Genomic DNA, 24,381 nt, shown 5'->3' on the forward strand with positions numbered 1-24,381 from the left:
TCATTTGTCCATTGAGTTGATGCAGTTCCATCATCTTTTTGCACACAGTCAGGACTTTGCATGTGCTGATTTTGAAGGTAAATTGTCTGACATTTCTTGGGCTACAAAAATAATCAGTGTTCTCATGAATGCATTTTGCTACTCATCAGTTTCCAGTCCAATTAAAAAAAAAAAAAAACAGGCTAAAAGTACAATAGCAGTCGTGTAGGATGTGGTCAGCTCTTTGTTTTGAAAACGGGACGGGGTTAGCACTTCTGACTCTCCGTCTGAACAACTGCTAATTGGCTGCAGCCAGTGCAGTCTGGAAAGATGCGCATTTCAATTCGCTCCGGCGGTGTTTTTCCCTCTCAGAGCAGCCCGGTCACTATGGGAACGCTGCGGGCCGTTGTCAGGATGTGGGGTCCCTGGGAGTGGGAGTCCAGCTGCGTCCACCTCCGGTGTTCATCCACTGCCGGCCTCCCATCCCCCCGCCGGGCCCCAGCCCCGCCGGATCTGTTTTTCTAAACCGAGAGGAGTGACTCACCACTCCGGTTTCAAAACAGGCCCAGAAAGAGGGGGAGGGTGGCGGTGAACGTTAAAGGCCCTGTTTGGACGGGCTTTCAGCTCAGCACAGTCCCGCCATGCAGCAGGTCTGAGCGACTGTTTGAGAAGGAAATAAAAGCGCTCTGACGCCAGGATCAGCTGTAACAGGCACAAATCTCACGGTGTGTCTGAAGCAGCTTCTTGCAGAGCGCGCTGCTGCTCGAAGAATGCATTAATGCAGGACAAATCAATTTAATGGAAATCAATGGCAGGGCAGTCATGTGAAAGTCCAGTCTGAATCTCTTTTCAATGAGCTGCTGAGTAAAAGGAGAGTGCATAAGAAAGCCATATGAACAGAGGCATGCATACATAATCCTCCCACCGGGGAGGCCTTAAACCCTCCTGATTACAATGTATTGATTTTCATGACAAAACAGTGACAGTGAGCCACAGGTAACAGTTTGTCTGCTTCGTTCACTGAGCTCCTGCTGTGGCCCTTTCAGCAAAGCAAACAGGCTTTTGTTTAGCTGTCAGTCACATCTACACCTGTGCTCTCACTCTGGGGTTTGCATATAAAACATTTGTACCCCCACAGAGCTACATTTCTATCAGCTGATTAGTTTTAAAATATCAGATCAGTCCTTTTGTTTACAGACAGAAACTTGAAGGTCCTCGGCCCCCTCCTACGCCTCCCATCTGCATTTACTGACTCCACCCATCCTCTTGCAAAGCCAGCGCTCTGAAACGCTGTCCTCATGTGGACTCCCGGCCCTGAGGCTGAAATGCAACTCTGTAATGACAGGTCTGGAAAAAATTGGTGTTTACACTGGAACAACATCCACCAACTCACTGATGACAACATCTGATGACAAAATATTGATGTGACTCCAAAGTGCACTTGTGAAGGTCCTCCTACACTTCCTGTGCCTCTGGACAGGCAAAATGGTTCCTTTAAGTTCTACTGAAACTCACTGAAGTCCAAAAAAGGGTTCCCATGGACATTTGGGGGTTATACATTCACTGGTGTAGCAGCGTTTTTGCTCTGCTTAACTTATTCTCCACTGATAAACACTGTTTGAGCCGATATGACTTCTGCTGGATGCCTGTGTCTCACTGAGCAGAACCATGTTCACAGTCTGACAGGTCGGGTAGTTTTCTAAGTGGACAGTCTCTCAGCTCAGACAATAGTTTAAGGTAAATACCTGCAAGCATCATTGCTGACTTCACAGCTAGTTTCTAGACCCGTCTGGTTCCCCTACACAACTCATTTCAAAGTTTGGAACCCTTTGGAAGTTAAATACTGATGTGTAGATGTAACGTTAGGAGTTTCTAAACATGTGTCGGAACCATTTTATGGGTAAAAACACATCAACAGTCATTATTCACAGCAGATGACCAAACATGTCTGTGGGTATTGTAACACTGAGGGAGAACAACACTCAGAGGTGATTACTCCTTTCACACAAAAGCAACAAGTCCTAAAAACTTGGTGTTATTTAATGTACAGCAGGTCCACAACATTCAGTACAACTAGGGACAGAACCGGGTCTCACACTGCCCGGTCACGGTGTGCAGGCGTCTGATTAACTCACTGGTTACGTGTAACAGCAGCCTTTGAGTGAAAATATATTTCCCTCATTTGCAGCGACAGCGTGCGTCCTGATGCCCCAGACAGGCCGACAGTAAAACTAAGCTCAGTCTAGGCTTAATCTAAACTGCACCCTAAAAACAAGCAAAGACCTCAATCACTGATCCTTTTTAAATGTTGTGTTACATAAAAGCTCCTGTACTCTGTAATGTAATGATTTTTGAATACATTATAATTCCCATCTATTCGACAGGGTTTACTGCAAAAACATGCTTTTTAAATAGAATCTAACTGCACACGGTAAAGCAGGTCTGATTTTTAGTCACGTCTACTCGTCTGACTAAAAACCTCAGAGCTTAAGTTCTACACACTGACCCAGAAAAGGTTCGTTAATAGCAAAACCAAACTTAAAATGAGAACGCTTGTTTCCTGATTTATTAAAAATAGATATTTCAGTAATTACCTGGTAAATTATGTTATTCATTTGTGTCATAATTCCTGTGCGCTTGTTGGTCATTTGTTATGTCGGTAATAAAAACCTTGAGAACTAAACGTACAGCAGCACGTGGACGTGGTGGTGTTGGACGTGGACGTGGTGGTGTTGGACAGACGGACTCACACTGCAGGAGGCCATGTTGTGTTATTTAGTTGTATGACAGAACTGTTGTGCGTCTGTTGCTCAGTAGTTATGTCGTTTAAAACGGTGAAACTCACCTCATAACGTGCACTGACATTTACTTTTGCATGCATTTTAATATTTATCTTATTGAGGGTAAACAGCCTTGATGTCAAAAAGAGAAGTTTCCAGCCAACACTAGAACTCGTTAGCATGTGAAGCTCGTTAATAACACATGAATACAGCAGCATGGTAGCGTTTCAGCTTAACTCAAACCGTCGTGGGCTGTTTTGTGTTAGTTATGAGTACGACATCATTGCTGAGTGTCTGTTGCACATTAGTTATGTTAAAGGGTTAAAAAAGGGACGTGACTGTTTCATGTCCACAGAAATCAGAGTCATGTAGAGAAGTTCACAGCCCAACACTCAGTCAAGTCTGACAGTTTAATTAAAATGAGATTATAAAGTACTTCAGTAATTAATTCATATTAATCATATAATTCCTGAATGTTCGTTATCTGTGTTCATTAGTAGTCTCTTTATAAAGTGCATTAAAACTCCTCTGGTTACGTATTTTAATGATCATCACCATAACGCCCACTGAAACTAAACCCAATTATGTAGAAACGATCAGCTCACAGGGAGACTAACACTCCACAGCATGTTTATTAAAATACTTTTTAATATATGTATATTTAGTGGTTTTTCAGTAATTAACTCATATTGTAGTATTTTGAGTTTTTCATGTTTTAATCACATAATGTCTGGATGTTATTAGTTATTATTATGTTAGTGTGATGTTATTAATGTCTGTTATTTAGCTGTATGACATGATTCCTGTGTGGCTTTACTACATGTCATATTAAAGCTGAGCAGTGAGATGTGGTCCAGTCTGTGGTCCAGTCTGTGATCCAGTCTGTGATCCAGTCTGTGATCCAGTCTGACCCTACAGCACAGAACCAGCTGCTTCCTAGTTTACACTTAAAGTTTAAATGTGTGTCATTACTGAAGTCATTTCACCGTGACGGTGTAAAACCCTACAAAATACTATAAAGCACACATTCAGCACCGGACTGACCCGGTGCTGACGGTACCAGGCTGACCCGGTGCTGACGGTACCGGGCTGCTCTTCATCTGAACGCCTTCAAAACACTGAAAGGCTTCAACCGAAAATGCAAATAAAAGCGTCTGGTGTGTGTGAAGCGGTTTGTGTCGGTGCCGCCGAGTGCCACCACACACACACACACACACACACGCACACACACACACACACACGCACACGCTCGGCTTTAATGTTTACGTGTCGTTAACGGCGCAGGCCACTGACGAACCGCCCCGCGGTTCTGTTCGCCCTCGCCGGCTGTCAGGAGGCGGACCAGCGGGGGCTGATCTTACGGCGGTTACACAGTGCGGGAAATTAACGTGAACTCCACCGCCCCCTGCTCAACGGATTTTCTACAACGGCTGCTTCTTGCTTTTTTTTTTTTTTTTTTCCTCGGCTGGCGTTTACCCACAGTCATGTGATTGTAACGTAAAACCCCTAACCGGAAAACACCGACGGACGACCCTCTCCGCCGCCAACGAATGCTGCGTTTACAAGGAGCAGTAGAAGCTGCTGCGAGCCCCACAGAGGACGGACGAGTCTCCGGTAACAAACAAACAGCGGCGACACGGCAAAGTCCAGCGACTGAAGCGGAGCGCAGGTACGTGGTTCCGGCCACATACTCACCGTCCGTGTGGCCGTTGTGTTTCGGTACCGGGCTGCTCGCTTGTGCTTCGGCTAACTGTAATTTTTCACGGGGAAGTTAAAAGAAACGCGTTCGTGACCGGCCCCATCCCCCTGCGCCTCTCGCGCTCTCTGCCCCCGCCAGTGTGTGCGCTGTGCGCGCGCGTCCGCGCGCGCGCACAACGCTGTCCGTTCTCTCGCGCTAGCAATAGCAACCGAGAGTCGGTCAACACGCGCGCCCGCCCGCTCCGTGTGCAGCCTGTAGATCCTCTCTGTACCGGGGCCGCTGTTGTTTGGTTCCGGAGCCGTTTGGGTCGCGCGGCGGCTCCGGGCTCCGCGCGCACAGTTTAACGGTGTATTTGGAGAATAAGAGCGAGTCTCCGCGCGGAAGTCACTGGTCCACGTGTCTGCATCGCATCAGGGGCGGCGCTACATTGTTGCAAACAACTTAGAATTGATCAGCGCGTGCTGTCGGAGCTCACGGACCGGACCGGACCGGACCGGACCGGAGGACGGAAAGTTTCGATTAAAAGTCTCCTTTAAACGGTGAAGAGAAAAGTGTGTGACGGAGGCTAGCAGCGAGCTAAAGCCCGTCTGGCCATTAAACTGCAGCATTACGAGTCATTACGGGATCAAGCGTCCACAGCTGTGCTGCAGGCTCATGTTCTCAGAGCCGAACCAATCACAGTAATCCATCAGAAGAACAGCTCTGATGATTAACTGGATCAGCACCGTCTAGTGGCTCTGGATGCGCAGAGGAGACTGTTTGGTGGTTTTCTGTGTTCAGTCCTCCTGATGACGAGCTGTTGTGTTTTTCTGTTTTAATGAAATAAATGTCGCTAAAGCAGCATTAAGGTCTGAGCAACAACTGAAACCATGCAGGAGGCTAAAGTGACACCATTCAGTGGCTCTAGATGCTGAAATGTGAACATGTTGGAGTGAAATGATGCCGGAGGTCCATCTGACTGCTCTGTGTTCTGTCACCTTGAGTTTGTTTGTTTTTAGATCTGAAAACCAAATGAAAGTTGCACCAAGCTGAAGCCTGTCTGGGACCAGTAGGCTGGTGTTCTGTGAGCTGAAACCATTAAAGCTCATTGATCACTCTATTGGAAGAACAATCCTAAAATCACATGAAGTACAAGTGGCGCTGGATTTCTTCAATATTTTCTAGTTTTCTAGTCTGTTTAGTAGCTGATGAGAATGTCCGGCTTCATCCATATGAACAGTTTGTTCTGTCATATTGTCTGAAAGCTGCTCCAGGTTCAGGTCTGCAGGACTACATGCTGTTAGGGAGGAACCGTCCACCCGGCTGAGCTGTAAGCCTCCTGTCTGAGTGGAAACCAGCAGATTAATCAGTTAGTGGGAATATTCTCTGTTTAGAGGAAACCCTGACAACAGTTTCTTTTGTCATGTGTGTTTTCTGCTGTCGCAAGCTGCATCTGAAAACTCAATTATTATTATTAAAGTACATTTATTGAGTATAAAAGGATCGGTGCAGCTCGTAATAACAACACATGTGAACAGCGTTAGCTACTCTGCACTGGTTGTGATGAAGGAGTAAGAACCCAGAGGGTAAGAGCGACTAATAATGAAACCGTCTATTGATTAACATGTATTGAGGGCTGCAGGGAAAGTGAGCAGCTGCAGCCCTGACAGCAGAAACACGCTCACTTTATTAGGCACATGTAAAGAAAACCAGCAGCCCTGGAATGAAACCACGAGCCTGTTAGGTTCTGTTGTTGTCCACTGCTTTGGAGAGATGTTGGTTCAACTTTATGCTAAGTTTTGAGATTATGGTTGAATTACTTTAAAAGATATTTGTCATATTTAAACAACACTGCTGCTGATGGACATTTCACTGTAAGGAGCATTTCTGTCTGTGAAATGACAAAAAGTCGTGAAATTTTAATGCCAAAGGAACGAGGTGACAGATTTTTAATGTGATTAATTCCAACGAGCTGGTTTGTTGTCATGTAGGATTCTAGAGGCTGGAACGAGAGAGCATTCAGCAAATCAGCCTGAAAACAATTAAACAGTTTAAAAACAAAAAAGGCTGGTCTTCTCTTGATTGATGAATTGATGACATGGCGGTGTTATCTAGTCTTTGCTCACTGATGTACATGAGATGGATGAATTATTAAAAACACCCGTTTTGAAATCAACCCAGTTAAACGCATCACAAACTACAGCCTTGAAAATGACCAAAACGTTGAACACACACGTCCACCGTCAGCTTCATGACAAACTGAGCAGTTCAACCTTCCTCCAGGTTGAGTTTACTGCACGGCTGTAGTGTCTGACTGCATATAGTTTGTTATATATAGAAGCTCTGAGTGAGCAGAGCTGGTGTTTGTCTTCAGCCCGTTCAGTACCTGATGTCGCTGAGGAAGCCCAGCATGCACTGCAGCACCAGCATCTTTGCACTCTGACCTTTCTGATGGAACACATGTGTAGACGGCTTCCTCAGTGTGTTGCTGTGCAGTGGGGCTCCACACAACTACACACTTGTGTTCTTGTGGAGGTTCACGTGCTGATGAAGGGTCCGTTCTCGTCTTTGCTGTGTGCTGGGAGACCGTTTGGGAGAACGGAGATTCACCCTGCCCACTGTGTTCATGCTCCGCTGGAAGGGGGTAGAACCCGTTTTGCCTCAGGAATGTGTGTCGACACCCATAACCCTGATCATGTGATGGCCTGCAGCCCTCTCAGTCCTCCAGCGACCTTTAGGGTCAGCAGAGCTCCTCTCATTGGTCAGCAGACTGCACACAGCTCCAACATGTCCTCTGCACAGGACTCCACCAGAACAGCGCCATGCAAACACCAAAGGCTCTAACTCACAGAACAGAGCTGAGGAGACGGTGCTTTGGGTTTGTTTACTTCCTGTTTTAAGGCTCTCCCGCTGAGCTCTGGTGGTCCAACTACTGTAGTAGTAGGAGGAGAACATGACAAAGCAGAGGTCTGTTTTGGGTTTTTCTGTATGATGAGCACCAACCAGTCGTTTCATAACGAGGCTGATTGATCATTTTGACCATCTCAGGGACTGTGGGAGGTGATATTGTTGAAGTTGTCATCAGAGGTCAGTCAGGGACTCTGAGCACAGAGCTGGTCTACAGACTGAATGCAGCCTGATGGTTCTGGTTGTAACTGATTAAAAACATCATCCTCCTAAAGCTGATTTAGAACAAGAACGTCCAAAGACGTTTGAATTCGCAAATAACTTCCTTTTCCTGTTTATTACCGCTGAAGAATGAAACCCACAGAGGCACCGAGCAGCCGACCCGTCTGACCAGGAGGTTCTGCTCTGTGGAGCCGCACCGTTAATCAGCACAATGTTCTACGACATTAGCGCCACAATTCGTCTCTAACGTCACACAATCATTGTTGGCTGTTGTGTTGCGTTTACAAGCCGTTAGCTCGCCGCTGTCAGCCCGACTCTTTGTGGTCACAGTCAGCGCTGGCCTGCTTCCACACAGGAAACTCACTGCTGCTCGTGTGTTTGTGCGTCTTTGTGCAGGTTGAAGAATGGAGCTGGCCAACCATGGTCTTATCCTGCTGCAACAGCTTAACGCTCAGAGGGAGTTCGGCTTCCTGTGCGACTGCACCGTGGCCATAGGAGATGTCTTCTTCAAAGCCCACAAAGCCGTCCTCGCTGCCTTCTCCAACTACTTCAGAATGCTCTTCATTCACCAGGACAGGTACCACAGGAGCTGCACAGCACAGGGCGAATGAGTGTACTGACAGTGGTGTCAAAAACTGTTAAAGAATTAAGCGTATTAACTCCTGAACCTCCGTCAGGTTCTGGGTGTTTTTTACCTCCGTGACATTTTCACTCACTGTGGGCTCATCAGTGTGAAGTCCTCTGCTTGTACAGAAGCAGCACAACCTGGCTGGAAGCAAAGAGAACTCACAAATGTCAAATAAAAAGGATATATAAAAAAGGTTGGATGTAAATATTTATTTTACCATTTTAATAAACTGGAATCAGCACATACGTTGTTCTGATGCCTTCAGGTGCTGCTACAGAATACAGATATTTAACCGCTTCACTTTTAAATTGGTTCTCGTATTTGTTCCTCTCTGCTCTGTTTTATATTTGGCAAATTTTAAAATGTCATAGTTTTAAGGTTAGATTTGGTCGATGACTCGTCACACGTGTTCGGTTTAGTCGGGTTCAGGCCCGTCAGAAGCTGAAGTGAGACGATTCTGTCTGTCATCGGGATGATAGTTGGTGTCATTTTGGAACATTTCTTAAAACAGTGACGACTCTTTGCAGCCAACCAGCAGGTTTTGGGGTTCTGAGGGTTCAGATCAAAGCATCTGTTCTGCCCTGATCATGTGTTCTAGTGAGGTTCTGCCCTGATCATGTGTTCTAGTGAGGTTCTGCCCTGATCATGTGTTCTAGTGAGGTTCTATCACCTGTGGTCCTCGCTGTCCAGTAGAAGCACAGTAATCACTTTGGTCAGTTGTGTTTCCTGCTGATGAACAGTGTTACATGATGCTAGTATGTCACCCATCATGTCACCAGCTGACTGTGTGTTTTTGTTCCAGTGACTGTGTGCGTCTGAAGGCTGCCGACATACAGCCAGATATCTTCAGCTACCTCCTCAACCTGATGTACACGGGAAAGCTGGCGCCGCAGCTCATAGATCCGGCGCGCCTGGAGCAGGGGGTCAGATTCCTTCATGCCTATCCGCTGCTACAGGAGGCCAGCCAGTCAGTGTATTCCCACCCCGAGCAAAGCATCAACCTCTCCACCTCCCTCTATGGCATCCAGATCTCTGATCAACAGGTGGCGCTGTCAGCCAGACTGCCCACTCAGCTCTCCTCGCCCTTTGACGCGGAGCAGGGCAGCTCAGAGGGGAAGCAGCCGTCCACACCAGCGAGTGCTTCACACGCAGATTCTTTACCGGCCAAGCTGGCGTCTTCGCCCCCGGATGTGGAGGCTTCGACCAGTGGAGCGAAGCCTGCGGCTGAGGAGGGGGGAATGGACCTGCTCAGTGCAGATGGTTCCTCAGCCAGCGCCATCCTTCATGTGAAGCCCAGCATCATGAAGAGGAGTTCCTCCTTCAGGAAGCATTACTCCTGTCACCTCTGCAGAAGCCGGTTCACTCAGAGAAGTCTGCTGAGAGAGCACCTCCTCCAGCACACCCAGGTTCTCCAGCAGACCCTGACCGAGCCCAGCGATGCACTCTCTCCTGTCATGGCTGGAGAACACAGCCTGCTCATAGAGGGGCTTCCTAAAGGGAACAAAGTTGCATCGAGTCCCTCGGTTGCCGCTGCAGCGGTCGAGATCATTAGTGACAGCGAGCAAACCCCTGTTTCAGGTACCAACTCGGACTCTCCCCGAGCAGAGGTGTCCACTTCCAGCTGGGGGGTGGGAGGGCTGAACTCTCAGGCAGACACACCGCCTCCATCAGACATTGCGGACATTGACAACCTGGAGAGCGCCGACTTGGACCGGGAAGTGAAGCGGCGGAAGTACGAGTGCTCCACCTGCGGCCGCAAGTTCATTCAGAAGAGCCACTGGCGCGAGCACATGTACATCCACACGGGAAAGCCCTTCAAATGCAGCGCCTGCGGGAAGAGCTTTTGCCGCGCCAACCAGGCGGCCCGTCACGTGTGCCTGAACCAGGGCGCCGACACCTACACCATGGTGGACCGACAGAGCATGGAGCTGTGCGCCGCCGGAGACGACAGCAGCCAGATGGAGGCCATGTTCTTGGGCTCATCGAAGCCTTACAAGTGCAACATTTGTGCCACCACCTTCTCCAACCCCAACGAGGTGATCAAACACTTGTGCTTCACTCAGGGGGGATTAGTGGGGCTGCAGGGGAACGCCGGGGCAGGCATGCTGCTCCATCGTGAAGAATTTTCCAAAGATGAAGGCTCCGATTTGTCCAACTCTGGCACTCCACTAGAACCCATAAAGACCGAGGAGATCCTCGTAGAATAGTGCCGAAACTGTGTATGTGTCCCTTATAACATGTATGTTTATTATCTAAGTTATGGTTACTAGTAAGCTAAAGTTGAAGTTAGTCAGGGTATGTATGTTGGAGGTTCTCATCTACTTAAACTTTACTTTGTTTTTTGATGCCGTGTTTTGATATTTTGGCCGTGGAGATAACAAGAAGTTCAAATTAAACAGCCTAGAAGTCCCTCTGTAATGAAAAGAAAAGCAAATCACATGACATTCGAGTCAAGGCGGCGATCAGAGTTTCACCGGTTGTCTACGCTGGTGTTAGACGCTGACATGTGAGGCTGCACCAGACCCTCCAGAGCTGCTTCTGTGGTGACGCTGTGCAGGCACTTTTTTCAGTGTGAGAGGAAGAGGAAGCTCAGACGGTTCCGGAGCAGACAACATGTTGTGAGATGAGGCGGCTGTGCTAGTCTTGTGGAGGAGAAAGAGGCGCAAAGTGCTACCGAGACCTCTGGAGCTGCTCAGTTATTTCCACACAGTCAGAACTGAGAGGCTGGTTCTGCAGATCAGGTATAGAAATAAATGTCCAGCTAAAAGCACACCGACCCGAGACAATCTGTGCTCTTATTTGAGTAGTTCTCCATATGCATCAAAGTACACTGGTCTTCCATTAGCGTTGTGGTCGAGGGCTCCGCCTCAGCAGGACAAAGAGCTTGACGTGTAATATGACCACCATTAACTGCATCCTGCTCAGCAACACTTCAGCTGTTTGACTCTGTGTCTGACTCCCGTGTGGACTGTGCTCAGTGTGAATATGGTTCCGTCTCCGTCTTGTCCACCACATGAAGCCAGAGTGGCTCCTGAACACAAGCAGTCGTGTCTACAGCTGTGCCACTTTTAATTCTTTCTCATTTTAACTTGTTGTGCATGTTGTAGAGCTCTTTGGCACACACACACACACACACACACACACACACACACACACACCTTCTGTCCTGTACGATGTTGTACATCCCGTCTTTCATCATTTGCTTGAATTTACTCCTCAAAGCCCTTGAATTTGGTTTGACATGCTTTTCTAATTTTCTATACACTGCTATATTTACAGAGAAAACATTATATTGCAGAGATGTTTGTATATTAGTAGACGAATAGGAATACATTTGGTTTTGCAAAAGCTAACGTATTAGGGATGGGCATACATCTATCCTGATGATTAAAGAGACCCTGTGGGATTTTAGATGTCTTTTTTTTGCCATATTTGTGCTAACTGCTAACTGTCTTATTCGTTTTGTGCAAAGGGAACCGTTTTTTTTTATTATGAAGACCGTCTGGCAAATGTACATGTTTTTTTTGTTTGTTTGTTTTAGCTGTGTCCATACCAGGAAGAGTAGATGCGACATTTGTAGGAGGAGTAACAGGATAACAGGGAGATGCAGGCGTGTTTTATGGGAATATGAAAGGTGGCGTTTCTTACATGTTCCAACGACAGAATACTTCCTGTGTACTACTGATGACTGGATGCAATGAGACATCGTTACGTACATGTCGAATAAATGTGAAGCTAGGAAGTGTTTTACATGTGATCTCATCTGTCTTGCTGACGTGTGTCCAGTGTAATCGTAACTCAAGTCGTCTGAATGGTGAAGAAGAACCTACCAGTCAGCGTCTGTGTTGATTCCTCTGTTGCAAAACTGAACTTAATTTTAACTGTGATTAAAACTTTATACTTAGAAACTCAATGTATTTTTTTTTCCGGTTCTTACATGTCTGAACATTGAGGTGAATCCACTGCAGGGAGGCTAATGGAAGTGTATTGTTCCCTCCACAAGGAAGAAATGAGTGTAAATTTGCTCCAAAATGGTTGTGAGCTTCCAACATCATCCAATTCATAAAAACAGAAATATAGCATCCTTGCTCTTCCATTTGCCGTTTATATTTCTGTCCCAGTCTTTCTGCTCTGTGACACAGTGATGATGATGATAATCACTCTGGAGACAAATAGTACGCCCGTCATTCGAGATGTAGCGCTCAGAAGCTAATTGCTATGCTAATGTGACATCATTTCACATGAAATCTGTTTTTTAGCTCTTTTTTTTTTTACCTGCCTCCATCTTGTAATTATTTCCATGATTTAAAATACTAAAAATGCCCATCCCTAGTATGTCAATTAGAAATGTGGGAAGCAGTGGTTGCTCTAATGCAGTTCACCCAGTGTCCGGCTAGATGGCGCTGTTTCTCTTGGTGTTCTACTCAGGTTTAAAGATGGGGGGAGAATATCAGATTTAACAGTGATTTTTTTTCCTATGTGACTGTGTACTTGCCAATTATTTGCCATAAGTCATATTTAATTCACATTAGAAACGATCTTTCTGTAGATACGAGCTGTTAAATATGTTCAGTGTTGAACAGGGAGCGCCTCTTGTCTGTCTCACGCGAAGGCGATCAAACTGCTGTACTACTGACGTTCATGTTTCTGAGCCAAACTGATGCACAGCTTTACATAAGGACACGTCCTCCCTGTGGTTCAAGCTGTACCCGTCATCCACACACACTAGTTTTGTACCTTTACTTCTGTTTTTGTGTGTGTTTAAACAGCTCAGTATCTCAGGAAGACGACTCGTTTGTCTTTTCTGTCCACTGCTGGTTGTGTGAATAATGAGTTGAGGACTAGTGAAGGCCGACCGGTGCAGCTCTAGTGCACACAGTGTTCCCTCCTCCCCATCTGACATCTACTGTGATCAATCTGTCTTCTCAGGAATGTGAGTAGTTTCTCTGTTTTAACTTTTTTTTCTTTTCCAGTGAAGAAAGAACAATAAAAACATCTTTTTTATAACACTGAGTGGTTTTGTCTTGTCTTTAGCTCAACTCTTGGTTTGCTGCGTTACAGCTTCTGGAGACACTTCTTTAATTATCAGTCTGATTTAGCATCTGTTTACGCCGACAGTAAATAAAGTGTTCTGGTGATTCATCCTGAGTATTCAAGCATTCATTAAAAAATAAATGCACACCGGTTTTCTCTAACTTTATTGAATGAAATATAGACAGGTTTCTGAATCCTTACTATTAACAGCTTGGAAAATATAAAAGACAATTAAGACCATGCTACATGAATATTATGCTAGATGGATGCAGGTTATTAGTTAATATTACAACAATATGCTTTAGGTACATACAGTAGGTATACAATCTGTACAAATGTTAACAGGTTCACAGTTGAGTGTTACAAAAGCAGGGAGGACTGGAGGTGGGAGGTGCTCCTGAACGCTTCACATGATGCAGCGATAGCAAGTCTTTAGTTCACTGTCGGCTTGTGATCATTTATTTTACATAAAGCAGATATATGGTGGATGTGTCACACCCCGTGGAGTCAAAGTAAAGTGAAGTGGCGACCTAATTAAGGTTTCAGACTTCCTGATTCCGACTCGTTTGGTCATAAAGCTGAGTGAAATGTGACTATCAGCCACAGAACATAAATCCAGTGGACTGGAGAAGCTCACAGGATGTTCAGAGGATATGAAATGGTGCAATCTGTTAAAAGTTGGTAGGAATTAAAACAAATACCAGTATAACCCATGGCAACATGATGACTTTGGTGGTAAACGTGGGTAATGGGAGTGTCTCAGGTATTTCTAAAACCAATGAGCACAGTGAGGCCTGACTTTACAGCCGAGGTCTGATGCCTGAACCACAGCAGCTGAGGAGATGCTTTGGAAACCTAATTGGATGCAACTGATGTCTCATCCCGTGAGCGATGGAAAGACCATGACTCCCTGATTTATCCTAACTCGATTTGGCTTTTAAATAAAGCATAAAATGAGCTTTTGTTTATATTTCTGGTACCATGCGGATGGCGTCTGTGCCTCTTTAAACCACTCAGTCTACGTCCTCCCTGGTGCCGGTCCGGTGACCCGAGCGAACACGCTTAGTGAGCAACACGCCGTAGTGCAGGTCTAGCTTCAGGCTGAACCGGACAGAGATCATGTCATACGTTATCAACCGTGTTAAAACACATACATGAAGTCAAAAGGACAGCAATGATGAAGACTACAGGGTGCACTACCTCCTGTGAGCAGTAGAGGGCATCAACATACTTTCTTTACATCAGCAAATGTAAACAGAGCGCAGTAAAGAAAGTGTTCAACTGCTTCACATCACAACAACATATTTCACACAGTAATCAGAGAAAGCGGCCGTTAGACACGTGACCATGATGTGAGCAACAGCTGCATCTGTGTTGTTTGCAAGTTTACCAGAAACCTCTGCCACATGTTCCACTGATGGTATTTTATTGTATTCTTACATGGACTAATGCGTAACAACATCTTTTTCACAGTAAATCAGGCAGTGATTGTGTCTCTTACCTACATGAAGCTTATTCAGAGTTCTGTTTGGGTGCACAATGAAGAAAACGTATCAAAAGTCAGAATGTGGCACGTTTATGACGATCTGCCCTCGTGTTGGTTTCTGTGGGTGGAGTAACACCTGTACCATGGCTTAGCTGTAGTCGCTACAGAACGTTGAAGTAATCGTAGAATATGACAGTTTAAAGCTGTGATACAAAAAGCACTTTATGCAACTGTTCTCAGTGTCCTGATACGACTTAGTGGATGTTTGGTTCTATCAATCCTAAAACCGACTGTCAGAATAAAATACCTGATATATCACAGCTTAATATGGGGATTTAAAAAAAAACAGGTAACAATGTTCATACAACAACAAAAAAGGGTCAAAAAAAGAAAAAATAAAGACTTATGGGTCAATGCAAGAATACTCAAGATATAAATACAATATACAAGATAATCCTCCATCGCTTCACCTTCTCACGCCATCTTACTCGAGCTACTATACACAAAAAATAACACACATGCACGTGCACGCACACACACATATGCACAGATACACACTCAACCAGGTTCTCATCCTACACAGCGAGGGAACGTGACACCCTGAACACACGGTGCAGTGAGTGTGAGCCAGATGGATGCTTGTGAGGCACAGGACATGCAATGAGTGTGTGTTTGTGAGAGTGAGTGGGTGTGTGGGTGGGTGGGTGGGTGGGTGAGGTGGTAGGTGGGTGAGGTGGTAGGTGGGTGAGGTGGTGAGGTGGTAGGTGGGTGAGGTGGTGAGGTGTTCAGGTAGAGGCTGTAGGATGGGGGGTGAAGCAGAGGTGGGACGGGAGCTGGAGAGAATGGCGGAGCTGCAGCTCAGTCAGTCAGTCTCTCTGGGCGGATGGGTGAGGCCCAGTCTCAGCGAGTTACCACAGAGCAGAACCTCTTTGGGTCTCTCTCTCCCTCATCACTCAGGTCCTGGTCCAGACAGTCCGTCTCCCAGGCATCAGTCCTGCAGCTTCAGCTGGGGTGGACAGACACAGAAACAGATGTTAGGAGGGAGAGGAAGTTCCTGCTCTTCATCAGATGGCAGCTTCATCTTGTGGTGTGTTGGAAGAACATCACCACAGCATAATGTTTGTAGGAAGCCTGTGTTAGAGCATCCCCATGTGAACAGCTTCTGTATATGAGGGATGGTTCTTCACTGCATGTTGTTTTATTAAAGCTGATTAATTTGCATTGGTTTGCTGGTTTGGAGGCCGATCAGAGCAGGAAACGAGCTGCAGCCAGCTGATAACATCACTGATCAATACGTTGTCTCTGACCAGCACTTCTGTGATTTAGACAACAAATAGAAATTTACTTCAGTTAAAATGTTTTACTTTTTCTATCAAGATTTATTTTTGTCCGTTTTTACTTTTAAGGTACAATTTTACATTTTAAGTTAAAGTTTAAAAACTTTTTGTGTCCAAATGTATTTTTTCTTAAATCACTTCTTCTTATCGAACAGTTTTTCCTTTATTCTCATATGTATTTATTTGTATTAATGGGAGCTGCGTGACCGTCTAATAACCAGTGAGCTACGACCAGCGATCCCTCCTCCTCACTGCTTATATCAAATAACTGCAGACAGTATCTCTAAAGCATTTTTGCACATTAATAAATAGAAATAATTCAGTTAAAACTGAAAAAAACAACGTCAGTCCTTTGAAGCTTTGTAATTGAATCTAACAGACGCATACTCCGACATGGTTTCTTGACTCCATACTGAGCCTGTGATAGAAGAAAAACATGAGGAGGGAGCAGAGGAATCATAATCAGCCTTTCAGCACAAGTTCATCTGCCCCTCACACACACCGCTTCCCTTTAAGACCCCGGCCTACAAAGAAGGGGTCAACGGCGGCATTCCTGCTTTGATATCAAAGGTCCCCTGGTTACTCGTAGCCCGAACAAAAGCTTTTTCATCTGGTCAGAGTGCAAATCCCCTCCCCTACTCCCTAATAAAAGTAGGACCCATTGATGTTTCAAAAAAGCCTCTATGAGAAGATCGTTTGATAGGCCAACGGAGGAATTCTGACAATAACAACCTTTTTTCATTCTTCACTGTTCTACCAATAATGTTACAAACTGAAATACTAACAAACTGCTTTATGAATAAGTAGTGAAACCGTGGAACACACCGTGGACTGCAGGATTAGTCTCACCGTCTCATGACGTGGCGGTGAGCTCTGAGGACACAGGCTCGATCTCCTTCACAGCCTCCTCGATCACCTCCATCACCTGCGCCATCACTTCTGCACACTTCAGTGATGGTGTCTGCTCCGTCTCTGTCGTTTCCTCCGTCAAACCCGTCGCTTGAGGTTCTTCTGACAACACGGGGAGTTTGCTTCCTTTCACGGGGCTCTTAGCTGGTACGCTGGTGTCTTTGGGCGTAAGACTGTTGTCGCCAAACTCTTCTGCAGCCTCTTCTTCAAACGACGGCTCCTCAACCACCTCTGCTGTCCGCAGGACCACCTGGACCGGCATGTGGATCGCCAGCACTTTCTCTTTGCTCTCCTCTGAAGGAGCCTCTGGCTTGGTTTCCTCTGACTCCTCGGCTTCCTCGGCTGCTGCTGCTTGGACCTCTGGCTGCTCGTCTTCATTGCTCTGTTCCTCCTTGATCTGATCAAGCTCTTCACCTGCCTCACTCTCTTCCTTTATCTCCTCCACCTCTTCCACTATGACAGTTTCTTCACTTGCTTCTACCTCCACAGCTTTCTTTAAGCCTTCAGCTGGTTCCTCCTCCTCCTCCTTCTCTCCAAGGCTCTCTGTGACCTCTATAGCGATGGTGTCGGTGACCTCCATGGCAAGACAGAGGGGCTGAGCAGATGTTTCTGATGGTTTTTCACAGGCAATAGCGACAGGGGTATCGGTGACAACAGGGGTTTCGGTTTCAATCTCAATCTCTTTCTCTGTTGCTGCCACTGCCTTGACTGGTCTGGGAATGAGAGCTGTTAGCTTGGGAGACTTTTTGTGTTCAGACACATCTTCTGATACTTTCTCTACGGCATCCTGAATGACAGCCTGGGCAATGACCTTGCTCTGGGCTTCAATTTCACTGTCCTGCTTGACCTCCTTGACCTCCTCCTTGACCTCCTCCTTGACTTCCTCCTTGACTTCCTCCTTGACCTCCTCCTTGACTTCCTCCTTGACTTCCTCCTTGACTTCCTCCTTGACTTCCTCCTTGACTTCCTCCTTGACACCTTCGATCTTCTCGCTGGCGTGCTCAATCAGTGCACTGATCCCTGCTGGTGGGATGGGCGTGGCCTCCACTATCTTTGCAACAGCACTCATCGTCTCAGTTTCCTGCACCGTGATTGGTTCAAGACCGACCGTTTCTGACACTGATGCGTTTTCCATGACCATCGGGTCTGATGTGGCCACTTGGTCAGACTCCACGTTGAGCGGGGCGACGAGCACCATTGTTTCCGTGATAACAGGAATCTCCTCGGTCTGAGCGTTGACGGGGATGGCTGGTTCGGTCTCGTATGTCACGGTGCTCTGTGTGGATTCACATGAGGTGGACGTCACAGACTGCGCTACCTCTGTCACAGGGGTGTTTTCCACATTGACATCAACACGGCTGACAGCTCCAACCAGCTCAATCTCAGGTTCACAGCTCTCACTGGCCACTTCAATCTCTGTGACTAAACCCTCTGAATTTTCAACAGCTGGCTCGAGCTCCGTGGTGTCTACTTGGTGTATTTGGGCCACGAGCACTTCGTCTTCTGCAACAGTTGCTTCCTCTGATATGGGTGGCTGCTCCTTCACCAGCATTTCTGTGCTCAGAGGATCACAGATCACAGCCATGGACTCCACGATGGGCTGCACAGGCTCCTCCAGACCCACTCTGGCAATTTCCTTGGTGCCAAGGCCAGTGCAGATAGCCATGGCCTCCTCACGACTATGTGGCTCCAGAAGAGTATTTGTCACAGATGTAGCAGTCTCAGTTGGTATTTCTTGCTCGATTTGTTCAGAAGCTGCCTCCATAGGTACATCTTCTACAGTCACAGACGTCTGGGTTGGAATTTCACTGACTTGGGCCTCGATGCTCTGCACAATCTCTGCTGCGCTTTCTGAAGTGGGTCCCTGAGCAACAGGTGTGGTTGCTGCAGCTGGAGCCTGAGGAACGGGCTTCACTTCAGCGGTGGACAGTCTGCGTCCTGCACGCCCTCGAACCCTGAGCAGGGCAGCCTTATCCTCAGCCTCTGTAAGGTCAGAGTCAACAGACTTTGGTGTGGCAGCGTTCTCTGCCTCTTCTGGGATGTCGCTCAGCTGATCTTGTTTATCATCAGCATCAGTATCTTCAACAATTGCTGGGATCCAAGAAGGGGATCTGTCTTCAGCAGCAGACACTTTAATCTGGATGGTAGCTGGCTGCGCTGCTGCGTCTTCTTCAGTTTCAACCTGTTCGTCATACTCTGAGAGCGGAACCACAGCTGGGGTGTCAGAGTCCTCCTCACCTGAGCCCAGTTCAGAGGAGGATTGTTTCTCAACCTTCTTCTTCTTGCGTCCAGGGAAGAGTTTCCTCAGAGAGAACAATGACTCATCTTTGGATGCTTCACCGTCTGACAGGACTTGTTCTGCAGGCTCCTCAGCCTCTGGCTTGGCCCGGTTCTTGGACATAACAATACGTTTCAGTGTGTCCCAGGCGGACGGTTTCTCAGGGGGGCTGGTTAAAGGTTCAGGTGAAGAAACACCTTCTCCTTCACTCTCTGTATTTTGGGAAGTGACAATGGCAGCTTCGGGTTTGCCCTCCTGTTGGACCTCTGCTGCTGCTCCTGGAACTTCCTCTTCAATCTTGGTCTCCTCATCATCAGAGTCAGAGGTCTTCCTCGTCCTCTTTTTGGGCCCACCCATACACATTAAAGCCTCCCAGGAAACAGAAGTGTCCATTTTCTTTTTGGGTTCCTCTGTGCTGCTGGCTAGATTCTCAGTATTTTCCGTCTTTGGCTCTTCCTCACAGGGCTTGTCCTCCTTGTCCTCCTCCTCAACACTCTTATCTGCTAATGCAGTACTCTCAGAGGAGGACAAGGTGGCTGACTTGGCTGGTTTCTCCACTGTGGCTTCATCTTCACTCTCAGAAGGTCTTTTTACACGTTTCTTGGGCGTTACCAGTTTCTTGAAGGAGGACCAGGCAATGATGCCATCCTTCTTCTTCTCTCCATCAGATGCAACTTCACCTTCATGCTCTTGACTAGACTCATTCTGGGTCACCTCCACGGCGATAGTATGCTCTCCGGACTCCTCTGGAGACGAGGGCCCACTGTCAGCTTTAGGGGCCTCTGCTACCTCTGTGGATGATTGGAGCTGCTCAGCTGCCTGCTCTCCAGACTCAGCGGGCTTTGATTCAGTGTCTTTCTTGCCCTTCTGTTTCTTGGTTGAGAGCTTCTTTAAACCAGCTCCGGTGAAGATCTTCTTCAGGGGGCTTCCCTGGGGCTTCGTCTTCTCCTGTGATGACAGCAGCTCTGCCTCAGAAGTCACCTCGGCTGGAGCCTTGTCCTCTTCTGCAGGAGCCTCTGCTGTTTGGTCTTCTTGTTTGGTGTCATCAGTGATGTCTTCCGGGGTTTTAACGGTGCTCTTGGGCTCTGGAGTGGCCTCTGGTGTTGCTTCCTCTGGAGTTGCTGGGTCCTTCTTCTTGGGCACAGGAGTCTCTAATACTTCCTCCTTGACTTCCTGCTCAGTTGGAGCTTTCTCTTCCACAGCAGTAGCACTTTCCTCCGTCTTAGCTTTCTCCTCCTCAGCAGCCTCCTTGTCTTCTTCCTCTTTCGTCTTCTTGATGCTGGATTTCTTTCGCAGATTTGAGAAGAGTCCTCCACTGAAGAGCTTCCTGAAGGGGGATACAGTGGTGTCCTGAGATGCTGGACTGGTCTCACCTTCCTTCACAGCTCCTTCCTCTGTGGCCTCCTCAGTAGCTTCAGGTGGAGCATCACTGACTTCAGCTTTGTCAGCATCTTTACTGACCTCAACAGCTGATGCCTCGTTGTCAGCCGTCTTTTCTTCAGCAGCAGCAGCAACCTCCTCCTCCTTTGCAGGCTCGTCAGTCCCACTGACCTCCTCTCCTTCTTTGTCTTTGACTGTCAGTAGCTTCACAGGGTCCTTCTCCTCAGTTTTATCCTTCTTGAGTGTGAACTTAAAACCCACAAAGCGGAAGATCTTCTTAAAGCCCACTTCACTGGCATCGTCAGGCTTTTCCTCCGCTGCCTTTTCCTCAATAGCAGAAATGTCATTTGCGTCAGGCGACTCTTTATCCACCTTCTCGCCATTCACTTGAGGAGCCACTTCGTCCTGGACAGGGTCCATGGTCTCAGGAGCCTCCTCCTTGGGAGCCACAGACACACCATCTGGCTGGCCAACTGAAATGAAAAGAGAATAAAGAGCTTTCTGTAAGATGCTGATCAAATGTCTCACTTCAGGTTACTGCTTGTCTCTGCAGCCACCGCTGTGCTGCAGGCGGCTCACTAATGGCATCCCCATGATATTCAAACTAGACTAAGTTCTGTAACATCCAATTTAACAAACTCAGGTAATAATGAGGAAATCAAATCACTGACAAAGACTCCAGAAATCATTCTGTGCTCCACAAAAATCTTCAAGGAGAAACTCAAAAACAACTTAGAAAATAAAGGAGTTTTATATTATTGTTATATTATTATTATTTCATAATTCTCATCTGCAGATAATCAGGGATGTTAAACCAAAAGTATGTGCTGAGTTTGTGACAATCTGTTATCAGGTGTTTGGCTGCAGTCAGGTTGTCATTTGGTCCAGCTAATCCTGGACAATTCGTTTAGGCAGATTAAACAGCAGTCCCTACGAAGATCCATTAAAGATTCTGGACAACAGCCGTGATGCTAATGGGAGCGTTGGCCTTTCTATAACATCATGTGTGCAGGCCTGGAACACAGCTGGCCAGCTGTGCAGTGGATTAGCCCACTTTTACTCACTTCGTCAAACTGAAACACTTATTCTATTACGCTGAGTGATTCCTTTGGGAGTCAAACTCTTGTAAGACAAATGATGCACTGAAAGCTGGGATCAGAGACAAAAACCACCAGTAGACAGAAAATGCATGTCTGCCGTGTCTATCTGTGCTCTGACAGAGGAAGGCGTGGGGGGACGATGGCTGGCCAGAGTCTGCTCTGAGCTCACTACAGTCTGGGAAACCTCACATGTGAGACCCCTGGGCTCTCAAAACAAATTCCCAGAACTTTAAATCCCTGGATATCAGGTTACATGATTACACACAGAGATACAGACACGTTCCTTAAACATGGCACACTGTGGGAACTATCCTCCGCTCCTTTCCTGCCAGTAACACACATCACGTTATCAGTCCTAATAAACACCAGCTTTGAATTCAAAACTAATGGACACATATTGTTAAAGAAAAAAAAAAAAACAGGGCACATTTCAATATGCTGTCTTCTGTGCAAACTGGGTCCAGTTTGTAAGTAAATCTCTATAATTTGTGTGAGATGACTGTTCTTGTCTCACACAAAAATGTCCGACTGTGTGCCCACATCTGTCTGCATCCTTTACCTAAATTATAGGCATGAAGCTTCACTCAGTAGCGCCGCATTCCCAGAATATTTCAGCTTTAAAATAGAAAACCATTATCTAATAGTTCACCTGAGCAGTACAGATTGGGTAAAACCTGTCTGCACTGAATGCACATTAAACCTGTGTGATGAAACAAAGCGCTGTAACGGAGCGGTGCTGTTAGCGAGGGCACGCCCGGATCTCATGCATAGATTCCACTGCAGAGGAATGCCAGCAATGCTGGTCAGCCCATGTTTAGGAAAATTATTTTAGGATGCTCTAAACATAATTTGAATTTTAAATGCCAGGGGATTTCAAGAATGTTTATTTGTTTTTTTCGGTTAAACTGCGTCTCGTCTGTATTCATACAAAACAATACAGACCTCCACCACCCCTCCTTCAAATAAGGCCCAATCCCCTTGACCCAAATTCCACCACAGCAGGATGGATGGGGACCCACCCCCTTCCCAAGGCACGCTCGCATACAAACACAATAGCCTTCTAACCCTCTCTGGCCTCTGGAAATAAAAGAAAGGGGGGTTGGTCAACTCTCTGATTCGAACTAGAGAAGATTTGGAGGAAGTTTGGAGGAAGTTTGGAGAAGTTTGGAGAAGTTTGGTAACTTTGCTGCACTGATCTGAACATGAATGAAAAACGGGGGACTGATAGATGAGTGGATTAATGACATCTGTGTCACATGGTGGCGTGCTCGGTCTCACGTAGGTGTTGTTTTCAGGGTACTTGTCACATCACACTGTTGTTAAAGAGGCAGGTCAGAGCCAGAAGACCAGAAGCATCTAATCCACTCATATGAACATAAGCTTCAGTGTACATGCCTACACCACCTCCTGCGGGCTGTTTTCACTGGATTTCCGGTGTAGTGGAGCCTTTTTTTTTTCTTCTGTTTTCTGAGTAAAGATGTGTGAGTGGGAGGGTCCGACTGTTGGTGAGCCCGGCCGGCCCGACCATGTGCATGTACATGGATCATAAAACAGGAACCATGTTGATTTAACAGACTGCTGGCATCTCTCGCGTCTTTTTGATCTTTGTTTTCCAGCCCAGCTTTTTTTTCCTTTCCAGACACACCGCCGTTAACATCCCTGATTTGAGGGGAAGGAGTAAATGCATAGAGGAGGAGGAGGAGGAGGAGGAGGAGGGTGCTGTGAGTAATGACTGTACCAGAAAGAATGTGAGGGTGAGCCGGGTGAGGGAGGGGGACAGTGAGGAGGGAGGCGGGGGAGGTCGGGGGTGTTCGGCCACAGGGCGAACTCACTCCAGAGGGTGTCACGTATCTCTGACACACACATCCATAGCTGAGATGCTTGTCTCTGCTGGAGACAGGCTTTGTTTATGTGCGAGTGTGAGAGCATGTGGTCGGGCCAGGCGCTCGTATTAAATGTCGCCGCAGCCCCGAAAAACACCCTGATTGTTGTAAATGTACTCCAGTCTCCAGCGAGATCAGATAGAGTTTCTGTTGTGGCTGTTGGGCTCTACGATGGGATATGAGTTGTGATGGGGGGGAGGGGGGGTGACAGTTGGAGTCTGAATGGCAGCTATTCTCTCTGCACTAAGTTCAAACTTGGCTAAATGTATGCAAATCCTCGTTGTAATCACTCCAGTCTGGACCAGGAGCCTTTAAAACAATAGGAGTCAGTTAAAGCACCCCCACCCCCCCCAGCACCCTGCCCCCACCGAGACGCTTCCTAGCACCCCTCTCTGGAGCAAAGGTGTGGTCGGAGTGTCTCTGTGGCTCCGGGGGACGGATCAGCAGCGATATAACATCCACTGCTGGACCATTTGTTCCCTCCTTTATCTGGTTCTGATCAGTCCGAACCCAGATGTTGAAGCAGCACGACCCAGAAAACACCGTTTTTATTAATATCAACATTCAGGCATTCCATTCACGCATCGAAAGCAAAAACACGAGGTCACCATGAAACCAAACACCCTGCTCTATCTGAACCATCACCTCCAGTTATAGGACCTGGACAAGAATCAGTCCTGGCATGTAATTAACTCCATACGAGCCTCTCTCCTCCCTCCCTAATGTCCTCTGTGGCTAAGCTGAATAACCCCACTGGGAATTAGGATCCCACTCTAATCT

The 24,381-nt window shown here is 46.9% G+C and overlaps 3 protein-coding genes across 5 annotated transcripts in view; 1 reads left to right on the forward strand and 2 right to left on the reverse strand.

Moving 5' to 3' along the window:
* Positions 1-4,469, reverse strand: part of armt1 (acidic residue methyltransferase 1) — an 8,493-nt gene extending 4,024 nt beyond the window's left edge. Inside the window, exon 1 of the mRNA XM_008278657.1 lies at positions 4,455-4,469. The gene's annotated coding sequence lies outside the window, so the exon portion shown is untranslated. The remainder of the gene's footprint in view (positions 1-4,454) is intronic.
* Positions 3,508-13,201, forward strand: zbtb2b (zinc finger and BTB domain containing 2b). Its single transcript, XM_008278656.1, has 3 exons — positions 3,508-4,428; positions 7,963-8,143; positions 8,997-13,201. Exons 2-3 carry the CDS (start codon positions 7,971-7,973, stop codon positions 10,399-10,401), a joined length of 1,578 nt encoding a protein of 525 aa, XP_008276878.1. The 5' UTR covers positions 3,508-4,428; positions 7,963-7,970; the 3' UTR covers positions 10,402-13,201.
* Positions 13,202-13,375: 174 nt separating this feature from the next.
* Positions 13,376-24,381, reverse strand: part of akap12b (A kinase (PRKA) anchor protein 12b) — a 51,221-nt gene continuing 40,215 nt past the window's right edge. For 2 of the 3 annotated variants that reach the window (XM_008278658.1, XM_008278660.1), the window contains 2 exons: positions 16,901-21,091; positions 13,376-15,720 (listed from right to left, as the gene is read on the reverse strand). In XM_008278658.1, coding sequence (XP_008276880.1) covers positions 16,905-21,091 — 4,187 coding nt within the window. In that variant the 3' untranslated portion in view covers positions 13,376-15,720; positions 16,901-16,904. Of the gene's footprint in view, positions 15,721-16,876; positions 21,092-24,381 lie in introns of all 3 variants that reach the window. The other variant, XM_008278659.1, reaches the window with a different exon arrangement.

This window comes from Stegastes partitus, unplaced genomic scaffold (assembly GCF_000690725.1).
Source record: "Stegastes partitus isolate 25-593 unplaced genomic scaffold, Stegastes_partitus-1.0.2 Scaffold129, whole genome shotgun sequence".
Lineage (NCBI taxonomy): Eukaryota > Metazoa > Chordata > Actinopteri > Pomacentridae > Stegastes > Stegastes partitus.